Source organism: Scardinius erythrophthalmus (assembly GCF_964197995.2).
Source record: "Scardinius erythrophthalmus genome assembly, chromosome: 2".
Classification (NCBI taxonomy): domain Eukaryota; kingdom Metazoa; phylum Chordata; class Actinopteri; order Cypriniformes; family Leuciscidae; genus Scardinius; species Scardinius erythrophthalmus.
The window spans coordinates 44243062-44262807 of record NC_138222.1 but is presented as its reverse complement, the minus strand read 5'-3'; the positions used below and the strand labels follow the sequence as shown (position 1 = coordinate 44262807).

The 19746-nt window shown below is 41.5% G+C and overlaps 2 protein-coding genes across 2 annotated transcripts; both read right to left on the bottom strand.

The window, feature by feature from the left end:
- Window positions 1-7640: 7640 nt before the first annotated feature.
- Window positions 7641-11544, bottom strand: tspan3b (tetraspanin 3b). Its single transcript, XM_081352137.1, has 7 exons — window positions 11312-11544; window positions 10109-10300; window positions 9944-10018; window positions 9757-9858; window positions 9514-9666; window positions 9346-9429; window positions 7641-8229 (listed from the first exon to the last, which is right to left on the bottom strand). Exons 1-7 carry the CDS (start codon window positions 11372-11374, stop codon window positions 8137-8139), a joined length of 762 nt encoding a protein of 253 aa, XP_081208263.1. The 5' UTR covers window positions 11375-11544; the 3' UTR covers window positions 7641-8136.
- A 7032-nt stretch (window positions 11545-18576) lies between these two features.
- On the bottom strand, window positions 18577-19319 carry nmbb (neuromedin Bb; the record flags this gene model as incomplete). The annotated part of the gene is made up of 3 exons (XM_081389836.1): window positions 18577-18654; window positions 18879-19066; window positions 19151-19319. The coding sequence occupies 3 exons, from the start codon at window positions 19317-19319 to the stop codon at window positions 18577-18579; spliced, it is 435 nt and encodes a 144-aa protein (XP_081245962.1).
- Window positions 19320-19746: the final 427 nt, after the last annotated feature.

The following is a 19746-nucleotide window of genomic DNA, read 5'->3' as shown; positions in this document are numbered from 1 at the left end:
TTCATCACTGTGGAGTATAGTTCAATTCTATTAATAAGTTAGAATTTCATCTGTTCGTATTAACTCTTACGCGTTGCTCACTCATTACATTTTTGGTGGTGGTGGTGGTGGGGGGGGGGGTATATGCCGCATCCTTCTCACCTTTTTTACCCCTGACCTGTTTTCATGCCTGAAGCTGACATACGTTTTGGATGTGGCAGTTTGTGAATACCACTCTTAATACTGTGCCTTAACACAAGACATACATTGTTACTCAAACTTTGCATACATATCAAAAAATCCTTTTTGTTTCATTGCATATTTCCTTTCACTGACAGTTGATTATTTTAAAAACCATGTAGCCATTATGCAGTGAATATAACGGAATTATGATCTCTGACTTTTAATAGTAGTTTTTTTTTTTTTTTTTTTTTTTTGGTTGCCTAGTTTTAGGAGAAGAGTTGTTTTCTACCCAGGAATGGCAAATCAAAGATAAGCCCACAGAAAAGAGGAAAATAAGTTTTGGTAGGTTAACATCACTTTTTTTGCTCATTTACTATTTTAATCATTAAAAAATAAATAAAAATGTACTTTTCAGTACTTCAGTTTGCTATATTGTTGCACATTTGACACATAAAACCTTTGAGACTTGTTTTCAGGTAATGTACAGTATCTTTCATATTAGTTATATTTGAGGTCAGGCACTGTTGTTGGACGAGAAGGCCTGGCTCGCAATCTCCATTCTAGTTCATCCCAAAGGTGTTTGGGGTTGGGCTCTCTGCGGACAAGTCAAGTTTTTCCACATCAAACTCATTTTACCATATCTTTATGGATCTTGCTTTGTACACTGGGGCACAGTCATGCTGGAAATGAAAAGGGCCCCAAACTGTTTCCACAAAGCTGGAAGCATAGCACTGTCCAAAATATCTTGGTATGGTGAAGCATTAAGATTTCCCTTTACTGGAAGTAAGGGGCCAAGCCCAACCCCTGTGCTTTACACCACTCCATTCGACGCTTGGCATTGTACTTGGTGATGTGAGGCTTGCATGCAGCTGCTCAGCCATGGCTCCCGTCGCATGGTTTTTGTTTATATATGAATGCCAGTGGAAGTTTAGAACTCTTCGGCTATGGAATCAGCAGAGCGTTGGTGACTTATACTAACCCTCAGCACTCGGTGATCCCACTGACGTTATGTGGTCTTCCTCTTTGTGGCTGTTCTTAAATGCTTCCACTTTTCAATAAAACCACCACAGTTAATTGACTTTTTGCAAAGGTGGCCCCATGCTTGAATTCACTGAGCGCTTCAGAACGACCCATTTTTTCACAAATGTTTGTAAATGCAGACTGCGTGGCTATGTGCTTGATCACCTGTGGCAATGGGTCTGATCGAAACACCTGAATTCAATAAATAATAGCTGTCAACAAGGCATTCTCTGCAGTGAAAGAGTCAGAAGATGAGGTCAGACATTTTCCATTTGTCCCTGTACTTTTACATGCGTTTTGCATTAGGTTTGTTTTCAGTGTGTGTATGTGTGTGTATGTGACCTACGTATAAATGTAGGCACCTTCAAAGTTGCTTGGGGATTAAGTGAACTGTATGAATCAAGTATATCTTATTTCTATTACATTTAATGTGGTGTGTTGTAGTGGATTAGTTGGTTTCAGTTCAGCTTTCACCACTGTGACTCTAAATAAGACACTAACACAAAGGGTTAGTTCACCCAAAAATGAAAATTCTGTCATTAATGGCTCACCTTCATCTCTTTTCAAACCTGTAAGACTTTCTTTCATCATCGGAAAACAAATAATCTTTTTTAATGAAATCTGAGAGCTTTCTGTCCCTCTATTGACAGCCTACGCAACTACCACTTTCAAGCCTCAGAAAAGTAGTAAAGACATCATTAAAGTTATCTATGTGACTCCAGTAGTTTAACATAAATTGCATTATTTATTCGCAAGTGCTTTGTTTGTGCAAAAAAAAACCATTTATTTACAAAATATTAATCTCCAATGTCCGATCACGCAACAACGTCTGCTCTTGTGTATACATAATGTTCATTTTTGCGTAAACTAACCCTTTAATCCCATGTTGCTCCAGGGCCCAGTTGTTCAAAAGTAATCTGATCGGATCTCGGCTACTGGATTGGATCAAATCCTGAAAATAGGTTGTTCAAAGGAAAGAAGGAATCTGAAATCAGATTAGATTACACAATCTGTATTACTGGTGCTCCAAATGGGGTTACATTTCACAGTATTTGCAGCTATTAAAGTACAACAGGTAGAAGTGTCAGTGTGGGTCACTTTAAGTTTTTTTTATATGAAGAAAAAGAAAACAACATAAACTAACAAAAATATAATTTTCAAATTCCTTTAAACAATCAGACCCTTGGAGGCATTAAGGGACATGGTGATGAAAAAATGAAATGGGAGGAAAAACATGATTTTTCTATCTAATTATGATCCACATTCAACTTTTTGAACAACTGGGCCCAGGTGGTTAATAGTGTAGTTTTAATTATAGTGTACTTGAAATAATTTATTTTACATGATTTTAAGTCGCATTCCATTATGTGCTTGTCCTATCTTTTAAAATATGGATTACCATTATTGCCACAACTGCTGTTATATAAAGTTTTTGGTCAGTTTCTCTCTCTCTCTCTCTCTCTCTCTCCCTTTCCTTTTTTCCTTTGTTTATATTTCAGTAGAACTAATGTTTTAAATTCTGTGACCTGATAATTCAATTGCTGTGTAAAGGCACCTGACATCATAATAAAGATTTTTCTGAGCTCATAGTGTGAGATTAGTCATTACAGTCTTCTGCATTTGTGACATTTGACTAAGTGAATATTTGCATACATTGCTGAATAACAAATTTAGGAAATTGGCATTTATATTGACCAAGTCTGCCTTACGACTGCATTTACTGACTGCGTTTCCACAGAAAAGATGAAGATTGTCTGGGTTGCTCTTTTCCTCTCAGCTCATTGTGAGCTGACTTTAACATTGATCAGGAAACACATTTTTATTGATAACAAATTGTCTTGGAGCGATGCTCAAAAGTTTTGCAGAGAGAATTATGCCGACCTATCCACCATAGACAGTGAAGAGGAACTTGCCAGGTTCAAAAACGATGCGAGGGATCATTTGAGCACAGAGAGCTGGGTTGGTCTGAGCAAGCCCTCTGCTGACAGTGAATGGGTGTGGAGTGATGGAAGTGAAGAAACTTATCAGAAATGGAAAGGTGGTCAACCAGATAACACAAACACTGACTTTTGTACCAAGAGTTCAGATGGTGAATTGATGGACTTCGGATGTAATCAAAATAAGCATTTTTTCTGTTACAAGTGGGAGCCTGAACTGATTCTGGTAACAGAAAACAAGAGCTGGGAGGAAGCATTAGAACACTGCAGAACTGAACACTCTGACTTGGCCTGTCTGCCAACCAGTTTACATCTCCTTCAAGCCCAAAACAAGACTGCAGTCACTCAAACCCCCAGTATGTGGACAGGTTTGCGCTTCTTGTCAGGTTCCTGGTTCTGGGTGAGTTGGGAATCTCTGGGAAATTTGGTTCAGCTGCCAGTATGCCCTGCCAATGCCCAATACTGTGGATCTCGAAACCTGAAAGCTAAAAGTTGGGAGAACAGAGACTGTACGGAGAAACTCAACTTTATATGTTATTAAAGAGAAGGGTAAGAACCAAAGCATATATTTGCGTTTCAATCAATACATTGCTCATATTCATGACAGCAATTTTTTTGTTTAAATTTTTTATTCCATAACAAATATTATAAATAAAATTAAAATGTATATTTGAAGACACACACACATTTATGCTTGGCAGACCCATTACATATAAAGTTAACATTATTATATGCTACTTTATTCATATAATGCAGTAGAATATATATTGAAATAATGTATTTTGTGTGTTTTTTTCCAGAGGCGATGGGAAGAGCACCAGATAAAAACAAATGAAGAAATTATAAATAAAAATTAGCCCTTTATTTAACTTAAAAATAACGTGAATTAGCACAACATAATGTCTAAAAGTTATGTTGAAGTAATGCTTATGCTCCTTTATTTGCATTCTGTACGTCTTATATATGCTGTAAGTTTATAACTTGTTTAAATTGAAAAACACTGGATGATACATCACTTTGAAACATGCATTTGTTTTCAAACTATACATTTAGTAAGTTTATATTTGTTATAGATTTGCTGTACTTTTAGAAGCTATATGCTTTTCATAGTTTTGCAAAGTAGTACTAGTACTAGTCCAGTATCTAAAACAAAGATAATTTGGAAGATCATTGCATCAATTGTTTTGAAAAAATATACTTAACAATAAATATATATAAAGCACTGAAAAATAAATTGTAAAAAAGTTTTTCCTTTTAACACTTAGTGCACACCTTATGCACAAGAAGCCAAAGTTAATTTTATTATTCCTGCTGTGACATTTTGATTCTAATAAAAGTCATTTTGACGAAAATGTAAAAAAAAAAAAAAAAAAAAAAAAAAAAAAAAAAAAAAACTATTTTCTTGAGTCATGTGTTTCCAGATTGCCTATTTGTTTTGTCAATTGGTTTTTAGAGGAACTGTGTGCAATAGATAAAAATCACATTTTAGACAGCATTTAAAAAATAAAAATCCCTTCACATTTTCTGAATTTTAATAAGCAATATAATGTATTAAAAAAACAATCACTTAATGGATAAATTTAAATTCAGTGATTTATTTAATTTATTTAAATGTGTGTCATATGCTGATCTTAATGCTATTTGACCCTTTTGTTCCCTTTCGAGGGAACTCACGCTGCATCAATGACACTTTGGGAATGCCCCTGCATGATTGCATCTGAAGCACATATGTCAACTAGTCCAATGGCGAGAGTGAGCTTCATGGGCGGGTGACGTCACGTCCAGGAAAGGATAAAAGCACATCCGGTCTGACTGTCTAAAAACTGTCTGTCTATTTATTGTTGTCTGTCACAAGCATTTAAAACAATATTATGGCGAAAGAGATTTATAAGTTGTGTGCTTCTCCCTGCCCGCGTTATTTAATGGGTGGGGATACACACAATGTATGTGTCATGTGTTTGGGAGCGGAGCATGCTATGTCAGCCTTCGAGGGGGCTGACTGTCAGCATTGTGAGAGGCTTCCACTCCGCTCTCACCTGTCACTTTTCGAGGAAAGTGGCCAGGCTCGCGATCCTCATGGATCCTGAGGCAGCACGGAGAAGGCATTCTTGGGGATCGCAAATGGATCTCTCGGCGGGGTTAGAGACGGGCTCAGCCCTTTCTCTTCCCTTACCCGAGGGATCCAGCGCTCTCTCTCCGGTGTCGGAAGCCCACCCAGCGTTAGTGCATCCCGAGCAGGCTCTAGTAATGGAGCAAGAGGTGAAAGCTGTGTTAGCGAAGGAAGCTATAGAGCCGGTGTACTCACCCGACAGAGAATCGGGTTTTTGCAGCCGCTACTTCATTGTTCCAAAAAAGAATGGGGGGTTGCGTCCTATACTAGATCTTCGTCAGTTGAATCGTACAGTAAAAAAAACTCAAGTTCAAGATGCTGACACTCAAACAGATTGTGACTCAAATCAGGTCCGAGGACTGGTTTGTCACGATAGATCTAAAAGATGCATACTTCCATGTCTCCATCCTCCCTCAGCACAGGAAGTTCCTGAGGTTTTCTTTCGGGGGCAAAGAATACCAATATCGGGTGCTTCCATTCAGTCTAGCTCTATCACCCCCGCACGTTCACGAAGAGTGAAGATGCAGCTCTGGCCCCACTCAGGTTGCAGGGCATACGCATTCTGAACTATATCGACGACTGGCTGATTCTAGCGGAATCAGAGCAGTTGGTGGTTCGGCATCGAGATGTCGTCCTCGCACACATGCAGAAATTGGGGTTGAAGCTCAATGCCAAGAAGAGTGTGCTTTCTCCAGTAGAGTGAACTACTTTCCTTGGTGTGGTCTGGGATTCAGTCACGATGTGAGCCGTCCTATCGCCCGCTTGTGTAGCTACTATCCTCAAAGCCACGAAAGAGTTAAAGCTAGGCCAGTCACGCACTGTGAAACAGTTCGAGATACTGTTAGGCCTCATGGCAGCAGCGTCCAATGTGATACCCTTTGGTCTGCTGTACGTGAGACCTTTGCAGTGGTGGCTCAGGACCAGAGGGTTCTCCCCAAGGGAAAACCCACTTCGTATGATCAAGATCACACGGCGGTGTCTCCGCGCCTTGGTTATATGGAGGAAATCTTGGTTCCTGTCCCAGAGTCCAGTGTTAGGAGCTCTTTGCCATCGAGTTGCGCTCTCAACAGATGCTTCCCTCGCTGGCTGGGGAGTGGTAATGGAAGGCCGCTCAGCTCAGGGTCTCTGGAGCACTTACTGTATGTCCACAGAGCTGCCCCGTGGAGAAAATCAGATCAGCTGTTTGTCTGTTTTGGATCACATAAGAAATGTCTTCCAGCTTCTAAGCAGACAATCAGCAAGTGGATAGTCGAGGCTATTTCTCTTGCTTATGAGCTCTCTGGCCAGCCATCACCTTTGGTGGTCAGAGCTCATTCTACTAGGAGTATGGCGGCCTCCAAAGCCTTAATTTCAGGGGTTTCCCTACAAGAGGTGTGTGATGCAGCGGGCTGGTCTTCCCCACTCACATTTGTGAGGTTTTATAGCCTGGACCTGGACGCTGCCCCAGGGTCTCAGGTGCTTATGACTTAGTTGCCAACAGTTTCTCATACAGGCAACTGTAAGTACAGCATTTGGGTATTACCGTTCCCAAAGCGTCATTGACGCAGTGCGAGTTCCCTCGAAAGGGAACGTCTCAGGTTACGACTGTAACCCTAGTTCCCTGAGAAGGGAATGAGACGCTGCGTCCCCCTGCCATACTTCCTGCATCCCTGTGATCGACTTGCTTCGGCTATATCGAAGCTAACGCCGGTCAGATCGGACGTACTTTTATCCTTTCCTGGATGTGACATCACCCGCCCATGATGCTCACTCTCGCCAATGGACTAGTTGACATACGTGCTTCAGACGCAATCACGCAGGGGCGTTACCAAAGCGCCATCGACGCAGTGTCTCGTTCCATTCTCAGGGAATAGGCTTTCAGTCGTAACCTGAGACCTTTTTTTACCCTTTGTAAGAGTGACATTATGTCACTCTTACAGTAGACAATGATGTTTAAAAGGTTCTTTTAAAAGGTTCTTTTCACACGCTACAAAACAGTCATGTATGTTTTTGTATACATAATAATCTTCCCCCATTTTTTTTTTAGATAATATACTCTAAGTTACATCATTATTCACTATTCAGTCATGTAAACGCAGGTTTTAGCCAAGCAAATAAATGTTTCCTGGTCCCAAGCACAGTTTCAAGAAAAAAAAAATTCATTTTAAACTGAAATTAGAGATTTTAGTGCATTTTCAAAAGCTCAATTCTATTTTACAAATACACAATTATTATGTTAGACTACACTTTTGATTGTTTTACTGCCAAATACTTGACTGCAAGTGTAATTCGCACTTTGTTATGCAACCTTGTTTTAATTGCAAGTTTAATGCTGCTGCTTGATGCTTTATCATTATATTTCTCTAAAGGTAAATGCACACTAGGAATGCAAACTCTGAATGAGAGGAAATGAAAGTTGTCTGAAAATAATTCAAATGACACAACTTTATAACAATCTTTCTTCTTCATTATAACTACAAAGCATAACTTCTACAACACATACTGTAAATAATGAAGGGGAAAAAATCTGAACTATGTCAACCAGTGACTTCAGTCTAAAGCTTCTTTGGCCTAACAAACACTTGCAATAAAACATAATATCACATTACCATGACACATGGAATCAATTAGTGTAAAATGTTTACAATATTGTTTACAAAACAACTGAATGATGATTTTCTGCTCATCAGACTCTGGCAAATATCAGTAGTGCTGTAAATAAAGGAACAATCCAATACTTCACAATCAAACCAGTGTGAGGCTATTCAAGCTGTCAAAGCTTTAATTGATTTTTTCCCCCTTTTTTTCTTTTGTCAAACAAAGGTATTGATTTAATACTAGCGTAGAAAAGTGGTAGCCTGATTTAGTTTAAACGTGTACAGTACACTGGCTGGGAGGACCAGCCATTCCCATGATGCCATGAGGTACTCAGGCATCTATACCCGTGCTGACAAGCAGTTCATAGGCAGGGTCATGACCTCTGCGGCAGAGGACCACACATGCACACAGCAGCCCAAGCATCTGTGCAGAGAACAGGAAACTATGGTCAAGACATACATTTACATTGAGGATGATGACAAAAAAGATTATGAGAAAGTATTATCTGTAAACATCAAGGCAGTATAGTTCATAAAAGGATACATATATGTTCAACGATGTTTTGATCAAAGAACACACAAATAGAGAATTTCTGCAATGAACTCTAAATAAACATGTTTTTATAACAAACAGATAGGCTATTACACAGCTCTCCTGATTACTGCATGGAAGCTTGTTTCCACCACATGTAACCCCTCTCACCCGGGTCCTTCACACCCTGCTCCGTGCGGGTCTCGAACCCGGGTCTCCAGCATGAGAGTCAGGCGCTCTAACAAGGAGGCTAAAGACTATTGAGATCAGAGGAGTGAGGTTTTTTACTTAATTGCGACTTTTTTTCTCGCAAGTCCGAATTTATCTTACAATTGTGGGGAACAAAAGTCTGAATCGTGACATATAAAATTGTATTTCCGAGGGAGTAAAGTTAGAATTGTGAGATAAAAAGTCGCAATTATCTTATTTATTTTTTATTCCATGGCAGAAACAAGCTTCCATACGATTCTGATTGTTCAGTAATACAGACTCTGATATGATGGTGCGTTCCAGATAAACAGAACTCTGTGGGAGCATCTCAATCAGCTCCCTGGGTCATGAATCAGTATTGTGTACATGAATTCAGGTCCTTGTGATTGAATGGAAAGCGTTTAGAAGTGACAAATTCAACTTGGGTATTCGCTGTATATCAAACCGCTCGACTTGGTATCACGAACAATTGGGTCCGACGGTCAAATGGATCTGCCAAATATAGATGATTTTAAATGTAGAACAAATGACGCCATCTATCGTCAGTATAGACTGTTTTTAAAATTACCTCAGAGGACGTCTTGTTGCTAGGCTGATTGTTTTGTACATTTTATTTGTCTTAATATAATATTCAGGTAAGATTATTAAATAATTTGGAATCAATCTTTCATGTCCACGTATTTATTTATTTGTAACCTGATTAGCCAGGTTACTTTTTCCATGTGGTGTTTCCATTATTTTACACTCCCTGTACTTACTGCTATGGTATGACAATGGTTGGCCTCAACTGCAAATTACCTGTATAGCAGCGAATGTTAATGCAGCCAATATGACGTACAGCATAATGTCCTTAAGTTTCTTTACTACAAGAACTTCACAGCCCTGTAACAAGAAGTTCAGTTATAATAAATTAGTCATTTAGCCTAATAGTTTTGGACTTTTGGAGAATGTGTGTGAGGGTGTTACCTCAGGGTAAAGGTCTCCTGGTCGCATTAACGTCCCAGTGCAATTACTGATGGTGGGTTTGCAGCAGCTCACTGGAACGCTATTGTTTTTGGACTCAATAAACCAGTGAGTGTTCATCCAATCAGAGTAGTTATGAATGCCACAACAGTGGAGCTAAAAGTGAACGATTGTAAGAAGAGAGGTTTAGAGAGAATTGGTGGAAAAATTATGAAAAAAAAGAAGCAAAGGAACTGAAGGTGTTACTTGTCGCTGCACATAGTCAATGGCCCTGCTTGGAGCGTCTGTGTTGGTGCCTTTATATTCATTATATACTTTCTGAATAGAGTGATTCACCACAGCCTCGACCTTTGGGAGAAGAAGAAAATATGTTTTAACAATGATACTGCCAAACTACCCACATGCACATGTCATTTTATTATTTCCAAGTTACCTTGGCTCTGTAAATATACCCTAGCACCACTACAACCACCTCTGTAGCGAAGACCAGTAGCAGCACTGCTGAGAACTGTAGAAAAATCAAGAACAATCAGGAAAGTTTCTGAATAAAAAGCTGCTCTATATATGTTGAATTGAGGGGTGTCAGACTCTAGTTTACCGTGACTAGGCCGCAGCGGCTTTCTCGAATGGTGGCACAGCAGCCAATGAAACCAATGACAAAAAGAAGCGTGCCCACAGCAATTATCACCATGGCAGGGATGAAAGTGTAGATATCCTCAAAAAAATGATCATAATCATCATATGTAATAAAAACATAGGCCCCAATGTAGCACAGTATACCTGCGGCAGCCTGGGAAGGGTGCAACAAAAATATTGTTAGTGGTTCTAAAATTGCACACAATCAATTTTTATAAAAACCTGTTTTGAGAGATTAAAACATCTTTCTTTTGTAATTTTTGTTGATTGTCATTTTAATTGCAGTATATCAAATTAGGCATCATTTTATACAGTTATCTCTTCAAAAAAAAAGTTATCTGTTGTTTTTGAGCCTGATTTAGAGGCAATATCACAAACAACCTGCGTTGTTAGGTCTGTCTGAATGAATCAGTTGTCTCTGTGAGGGTCCAACTAAAATGTGGATACATTTTTATTAAAATGATGTCACAATTACTATTACACATTTATTATATATAGTATTTAAGTTGTGTATTGACAAATATGAACTAATTGTAGTGTTATGCATCACAAGCCACCATATTTATATATTATATTATAGGCTATATACTGTATAATATACCAATTATATAGGCTTACCAACAATGTCACAATTGTGTACTTCAAGTTTCATTATTAGACTTGATTAAAAAATGATTGAAATAGGTGATGAGTGATATCTCAAAGATGTTTAAGACAAAGAACAGTTTTTTAATTTTCAGAATTAATAAACAAAAACAAAAAAGTGCTGCAATTATCCCTGCTACATATAAATCCCTATACAATGATATTGTAGAAAGACATACAGTCTTGATTTTCCTTGCAATTACAATCATCACAGAAACTGGGGGTCTTATTTAGCGGATCTTATATAATGGAATAATGATAGATTGAAAATACAAACATGACGCATAAAGGACAAAATAGACAGATCTATTGAAATTCGCCGGGTGAAATTTAGCGCTTGGCTTCTTTTAATGATGATTTGAGTCAAAAATCATAATAGTTTTCTGTCCATTAAAAGCCTGTCGATTATACATGTAACGTAAACAACAGCTCATTCGCTGTAGCTCGTGTATCCCTGCAGAGCTATGCCATAGTGCCCGCTAACCACTGTATTCCAGCTATTATACTCCAGCCAACTTACCCAAAATATCAGATTTAGGAAGACTAAAACCGTCTTCGAAGAAATAATACCACATTGTCCCATGATCACGCTGAGGCTAGAGTAAATATTTTAATCCAGGGAGAGATATTTACGTTAATAGCAGATGCATATCGTGCGATTGTCAAGCTCCTCTAGTCAACACTTAACAGAGCATTCAACTGGACAGCGGCAGTCACGTGTCCCACTGACCTCAATAAAGCGAACTGTGCTATTTGTTCTCAGCGGCAGACAGACGCTAATAAAACACAGTCCAATGTTGTGTTGTTCTAAGAGACTGCACCAACCTGTGTTCCTTAGGTCATATGTGACTATTAAAACTATTAAAAATGTATGAATTAATAAAGAGTGAGTCTAAAGACACCCCTAAGGAAAGCTTAATGGGTAGATTTTGCACATCCATCTCAACAATTTGTTGTGGTAGTGGGCTAGTTGCAGGTCTGAAAGTGATGTCTTTAGTCAACGAAAGTAACAGATGTTTTTTTTTCAGGTCGCTTCTGATTTATATGCAAGGCTATGTATGATGAGTAGCCAATTCTTTAAAAACATAAGACAATAGATGGATGAAATATGTTTTAAAAAGATTAATCTTCTCGTTATACAAAAAAAATCCAGGCTTCTTACACAGCATTTACAGTCAATTCAAAAGTCAAAGACAATGACAAAAGACAAAAAAAAGACAATGTAAATTTCAGTTCTTCACTGTTGTTAATGTATGAAATTTATAGGCCTACATGTTTCTTTGGTTCCCTTTCAGTCAGTCACTGCGAGTTATGTCAGAGACTGACAATTGGGGGTTAGAAAACGAGCCAATGGTATAAAAATAAATATAAATTTGCATCGCGAACTCCGCCCCACCGCGTGGGTATAAAAGGAGCCGTGAGTGCAATCTCGCATGATGTTTCTGCTTCGGAGCCGAAGTGTTTATGTGCTTCTCTTCGCCTTCATCTGCAAGCAACGAACTCTCTCTTCAGTCTGTGTTGGTGTGACGGCACGTTTCAGCGGATTCACAATCCGCTGCTGGTCTGTGCAGTGGCTTGCACGCGGCTCGTGCTTCTCCCCTGGGAGCTTCAGCACTGGTGAAAGAGTTTTTCTTTTCTGAAAGAACTGCACGGGCACATCTTTTTAAAGATGTCTCACCCGTGTGTTTCTGGTTGTGGGCATGTGATCCATCCGCCTGACGGTCACGAGCACTGCCTCGCGTGTTTGGGCTTTAATCACGGTCAGGTATCGTTCGTGGATGAGTCATGTTCTCACTTTGGGAACATGACCATCACGATGCTTAGATCAAGACTCAATGACCTCCGAGTCCCCTCTGCCACACCCCAATCTATCTCCTCCTCGAGAGGGGATACTTTGGCTGGTGGCCAGGGTGATCTGAGGGTTTTGGTGTGGAATAACCCGACGAGTCTTCCTCGGGCCACGCCCCCCTTCTCATCGCAAGCCGTGGAGCTTCCGGATGAGCCTGGTTCCTCTCGGGGACCCAGTGTTTCATTCAGGCTCCGGTGGATGATGCCATGTCGCTTACAGCATCATAAGGCGGGCTTGATTCCTCTGGAAATGATGATTCGGCTGCGTTGCCTCCCTCCGGAGTGCCAGCGTTGTCTGAGTGGGATCCGGAGCTGCCGGCCATGCTTGCCCGGGCAGCTGAGAGCATCAGATTCGAGTGGCGCCTGCCACCTTCCCCCTAGCTCTCAAAGCTGGATGATTGGTTCCTGGGAGCGGCACGTGCCACCTCAGTCTGCTTCCTGCTCGGCCCACGCAGCAGCCTTCACCCAGGCCCAAGCAAGGAGAAGGTTGCAGGAGGGCGCCACAACCCGTCTCCGCTAATGAGACGGGCAGCTCAGAGTTAGGCCTCAGTTCTTTTCAGGAGATGGTGGCCGGTGGAGGGCCGGGGGAAAATCTTTTGTTCTCTTAAAGAAAGAACTGACTCCCCTTCCTCCAAGCCCCAAGAGGTTGCGGATCGCAGTGTGCGACGCTATGCCTCGCGACTCTCTTCCCCTTCTGTCGCCAGACCCCTGTCAGAGCAGGCCACCGTGGAACACTTGTCCTTCCCTGGCCTCCACTGTCAGGGCGCGAAACATGACCGCATGACCCTTCAGGACGCTCCACCTCCCACGTCTTGGCCGGTCATTCCGTTTTGCTGCCCCATCGTGGGTACGCCTGTAGTTCACATGACCCCGCTGGTTCAGTTTTTGGGAGCGTGGCTAGAGCTTCCCAATCTGTCCCGCTGGCTCACGTGAACTATCAGGCTAGGCTCTACGATTCGGTTCGCACGGTCTCCTCCCCTCCTCCGTTCTGGAAGTCCGCTATACCATGGTGGGTGGCAATGCCCCTGTCATGCGTGCGGAGGTCGCCGTCCTACTGGCGAAGGGTGCGATCGAGACCATCCCTCCAGCCGAGATGAAGTCTGGCTTCTACAGCCCCTACTTCATTGCACCCAAGAAGAGCGGTGGGTTACGACCAATCCTGGACCTGTGCGTCTTAAACCGAACCCTTCGCAGGCTCCATTCAAGATGTTGACAGCCAAATGCATTTTCGAATGCGTTCGTCTGTTGGATTGGTTTGCAGCGATCGACCTGAAAGACGCGTACTTTCATGTCTCCATTCTTCCCAAATACAGCCCGTTTCTACGGTTTGCTTTCGAGGGGGAGGCATATCAGTATACGGTACTCCTATTCGGGTTAGCCCTATGTCCTCATGTCTTCACGAAGATCGTCGAGGCAACCCTTGTGCCACTCAGGCAACACGGGGTTTGCATCCTTTACTATCTCAGTTCTAGCACACTATCTCAGCGTCTAGCACGCATCCTTTACTTACTGATTCTAGTACACTTTCAAGAGCAGGTTTGCGAACACAGGGACCTGGTGCTACGACACCTCGCCCATCTGGGCCTTTGGATCAACTGGGAAAAGAGCAAACTCTCCCCCGTGCTAAGGATCTCTTTTCCTGGTATGGAAATCGACTCAGTCGCCATGTACGCGCAGCTTATGAGCAAGCGTGCGCGCAGTCACAGCTGAATTGCCTCAGTCAATTTGAGGGCAAGAGTGCAGTTCCACTTATTTCAGAGGCTCCTGGGGCATATGGCAGTTACAGCCACGCCGCTCGGACTGCTTCATATGAGACCGCTTCAGCACTGGCCTCGTGATCGAGTCCCGAGATGGGCATGGCAACAGGGCATGCCTGCCGTCAAACCTTCACCCCGTGGTCGAACCTCTCTTTTCTACAGGCCGGAGATCCCTTAGACCGAGTTTGCAGGCATGTTGTTGTGTCAACAGATGCCTCCATCACAGGTTGGGGTGCCATGTGCAATGGACATGCTGCCGCGGGCTCCTGGACAGGACCCCAGCGCCTATGGCATGTCAATTGCCTCGAGTTGCTGGCCGTACATCTAGCTCTGCACCGTTTTCGGACGTTGCTGGAGGGCAAGCACATGCTGGTCCGTTCAGACAACATGGTGACAGTAGCGTACATTAACTATAAGGGTGGTCTGCGCTCCCGCCGTTAGTCGCAACTTGCATGCCATCTTCTTCTATGGAGTCAGAAGCAACTGAAGTCGCTTCGAGCCATTCACATCCCGGAAGAGCTGAATCTTGCAGCCGACGAGCTCTCATGCCTACGGCCATATCCCGGGGAATGGGGACTCCATCCCCAGACGGTTCAGCTGATTTGGGAACACCGATCGGGTCGGTGCTCTCCTTCCTCCCAGAAGGGTTGTAACGAAGGCTGTCTCCTTCCACCCTAAAGGTTTACGTGGCTGCGATCTCTGCGCACCACGACCTTGTGGAGTCGAAAACGGTGGGCCAGCATGACCTGGTCGCCAGATTCCTTTAGGGCGGCGAGGAGACTAAATCCTCCTCGCTTTCCTCTTATACCCTCTTGGAACCTCGCAGTGGTTTTATCTGCCCAACAGAGAGCTCCCTTTGAGCCATTGCGATCAGTGAAGCTTAAGTTCATGTCTATAAAGACAGCGCTCCTGGTCGCTTTGGCCTCCATCAAGAGGGTAGGGGACCTGCAGGCATTTTCGGTTGATGAAGCGTGCCTAGAATTCAGGCCGGCTAACTCTCACATGGCCTGGATACGTGCCCAAGGTTCCCACTACTCCTTTCAGGGATCAGGTGGTGAACATGCAAGCGCTGCCCTCAGAGGAGGCAGACCTAGCATTGTCACTGCTCTGTCCAGTACACTCCGTGCTTAAGTAGACAGAACGCAGTGTTTCAGGACCTCAGACCAGCTCTTTTTCTGTTTTGGTGGGAAGCTGAAGGGAAAGGCTCTCTCCAAGCAAAGGTTTTCTCACTGGATAGTGGACGCCATTGTCTTGGCTTACCAGACACAGGGTCGACCATTCCCCCTAGGGGTGAAGGCACACTCCACCCGGAGTGTGGCTTCCTCCTGGGCTTTAGCGCATGGCAAATCGTTAACAGACATAGAGCTGCAGGCTGGGCGACACCCAACACTTTCGCGAGATTCTATAATCTCCGGGTAGAGCCAGTGTCCTCTCATGTACTCACTTCCACTAGCCAGTAAGTAGGACCTGCTCGGTGTCATCGCTTGCTGCGCCATTCCACTCCATGGACTGGATACGTGCACTATTTCACTCAGATGAGTTCTCCTTAGACCCTGAGTTCCTTCTGCACTGTCGATGCCGTCATCAGAGAGCATGCCCGGTTGGTCAGCCCGGGCGAGAAATAATGCGAGATTGCACACGCGCCTCCTTTTATATCCACGTGGTGGGGCAGAGTTTGCGATGCAAATTCCACAGACCGATGGTATTTGCATACTATTGGCTCGTTTTCTAATAACTTGAAGGTGATATGGCTCTCTAGCGATACACCCATTCGTCAGTCTCTGACGTAACGTCTCCGTTCCCTCCTTCAGGGAACGAGGGCTACATACGTAACCGAGACGTTATCTGGTCATGATTAAGAAAAAAGAAGTAAAGTAGTAGGTTATAGCTAGTGTTATATTGAGTAAATAGAGAACGAGGTCTGGTCAAAGAAAATTGTTGTCATTCGTATTTGTCTAAAGATAATGAGCTTGTATAGTAGGCTAAATTTATATCTGAGAAGATTATGGTCAACTTTCAACTTATGGTCACATTGACAGAAACACGACTCAAAAGGTACAAGAATTAATATAACACAAGTATTTGGTAATTGGTTGCACTCTTTGCACACTGTTTGTACAAGTATTATATTCAGTTCTTAGGCCAAGAAATATATTATATAGCAATGCGTTATTTTTGTACATATTATTTTGTTATTTTAGTACATTTACAACTCATCTTGTAGTGCTTTGAAATTTGGATTTTGATGGTTTGTCAATGTAACTGTTAAATCTAGTTGAGGTGTAAAAATATGGTTAAATGATTCATCTGGATAAGTGTATTGCTTATTATCTTTGAAATCTTTGTTTTCCATTTGTGATGTTTGTGTGATGGTAAAAATGTAAACACTCAAAACTAGGGCTGGCCAATAAAACGATAATGAATTGCTGAACACCTGAATTCAGCGAAGAACACAAATGTCAGTTTAAAGCTAAGATGAAACAGTGCTGACATTCACTGCACTGATGAACACGAGAAACATTGTTCCATGAATGATTCAGAAGACTCTACTAATCGCCGTCATTTACGTAATTTCTTGTGTGGTAGCCTATGTTCCTATTGAATTTTATTGTAACAAATAGTTACATTTAACCAGGGTATGATGTGCTATATGCGTGGTTTTACCTATGGTTATCATGATCTAAATGTATGATAGCCTATATGGAAGACCAATGGTTAATTTTAATAAAAGCTTAACCCAAACACTCAGAATATTAAAATGTTAACCTATTTTTTTTTATATAGATGTTATATTTTTTATTAATTAACATAAATTTACATCTGTGCCATCAAAGTCAGGCAACACAAACCTGTTTCATGATTTGAAACATATAACCTGCACATGCAGAAACTAAGAAATTCTTTTTTTTATTAAGATATTTCTTTTGTTTAAGAAAAAACACTGAAAATTGATTTTACTTAAGTTAACTCATGCATATTTTGATGTAGAGTTGTCAAAAAGTACCGACTTCGGTACCAAGTCGGTAGCCAAGCCTACTGCAATTTAAAAAATGTGACGCTTTGAGCGCTTTTGAGCAGACTCGTAAACACCTCTGAATCTGATTGCCCATTGTGCTCACGCGCTCATCAAATATGTCTGTAATTGGCTATGGCTACAATGATCAGCGCTTCAAAAACACGTTGTAAATATACATCAATGACGCTCTTCACCGAGCGCTTACACCGATAGGCTGATACAGACGGGCGCACCGGTCATTGATAATTGATCATTGTAGCCAATCACAGACATATCCGATGAGCGCTTGAACTCAATGACCAATCAGAGGTGTTTACGATTCCGCTCAAAAGCGCTCTAAAAAAAGAGTCACAATTGTAAAATTTCAGTAGGCTACCGACTAGGTGCCGAAATCGGTACTTTTTAACAACCTTAGTAGAAATAATAATTAAAAAAATTAAATATAGGCTACTAGGCTACCTCAGATTTGTGAGATGTTGACCTGTTTGGCAAGGGTTTGTCATGTTCAGACAATAAAGAGTAGTTTAAAACCACAATAAACTGTCTGATTTCTTTCACTCAGGAGCAAAATCTGCCTTTAAACTTGAAAGAAATAAAGAGTTGACATTTATCGTGATAATTGTTTGTGCCATAGCCCAGCCCCGCTCTTTTCTGAGATTATACTGTTGTGGTTTGGTTGATCACTTTTTAGTTGTTTTGTTTTCCTCAATGATGTCTCGAATTTCCTTCTGATGTTTTCTGTGCAGTATTAGTGTGTAACATTTTTAGTTTTCATAAAACACCATTTGTTAGTCTAAATGATACCTTACAATTACAGCTCATTAATCAACGAAAGCACCGAGAATAACTGTTCTCTAAATCTGTCAATCCTATCAGTTTTACACATTCTGAACTTTCACTGAATATAGAAATTTAGAAACAAATTATGACACTTTTAACATTGTAGTTGCATGCAGGAGCAAATGACTTCACTAATTTAGTCTTTATTTATACAAATTATTGAAAAAAAATAATACAATTCTGGACATCCTCTAAAAATAAATATACAAGTAACTTGTTGCATTTCTTGTGACATGGAGGTGATTAATAGGCTTAGTTAAGGAACAAATTACAGTTGATGAAAAAACAATTTCAAATTCCATGTGAATTGAACCTTTGAAGATTTCAGACAATGGAAGTCATCATCATTTTTTGATTGTCTTGGATGTAGCTTTCTAATATCTTCATTAATATTGCAGTCTCCTAGAACAACCAGAAACAGTTCATATGAATCAATTGTTGATCTGTGGTTAACATGCAGAATGACAATTTAAAACTAACAAGCAAATTCATTTAAATCACATTATTCATGAAAAGTATTTAGCCTACAACAGAAGAATATTCTCTCTCATATTTCATCAGTCATTTCAGACCAGAGTGCAGTATAATCACTTCAAAACGACAGAAGATCCAGTCTCGGTTCTTACCGGAACTTTATGGCGGATCTCCGGCGAGTCGAGGTGTGCTTGAAGCGCGATCCTCAGCATCTCCTGGTAGAGGTCTGCGGGCTCGACCTGCTGGGGATTCAGAGCAGCCTCGAAGGCTTTCATCGCGGAGTTGTCCTCGGTCGGGAAGCGTTCGCTGTCCACGACACTTTTCTTCCCCATAAAATGACCTTAAGTTAAGTGTCAAATCAGAGTTCTGTTCTAGGTATGTCACGTTATATGCAGCACAATAATAAGTCATGTATGCACCTCACCTGTTGCCCATAAATTTCCTCTCGGGTTAACTTTGATCTTTGCAACTTTGTTTCTTAGTTCAGTCAAGTCAAGGCTCACTGAGGACGTTACTGGAATGTAAAATGAGAACAGCACAAGGTACGTGAGGAATCCACAGTGACAAAAACTGGCTACACTTAAACTGGACATTTCTAAACGTTGTCGGTGTCTCCTCTCTCTCAATGCGCGTACATCTACTACGACTGAGGGAGTCAGGTGTTGTTTTTATATCGCGCGGATGGGAGGGATGGGCATGGTGTCGTCTAGTAATGAATGATGACTTATTGCGTTCCATTCAGGTCCAGCGAACAGCTGAGCTATCTGCAAATATGGCGCGTATTGAGAATATAAGCGAGCCTATGGAAAAGTCATTTTCACTTGCTAACACGTGCCAACATTTTGCAGAGTCAAATGTCTCTGATCTGCAGCGTTGAGTTCAGCACCATGGACAACACTCACATCACATGCTGCTAACAGGGGAGTTGCTGTCTTAATTCCCCATTTTGTGTAATGTTCAGAACTATGTCACAGAAATCATATTTTTGTAAATAATAATTAAATAAATGGTCAGTATGTT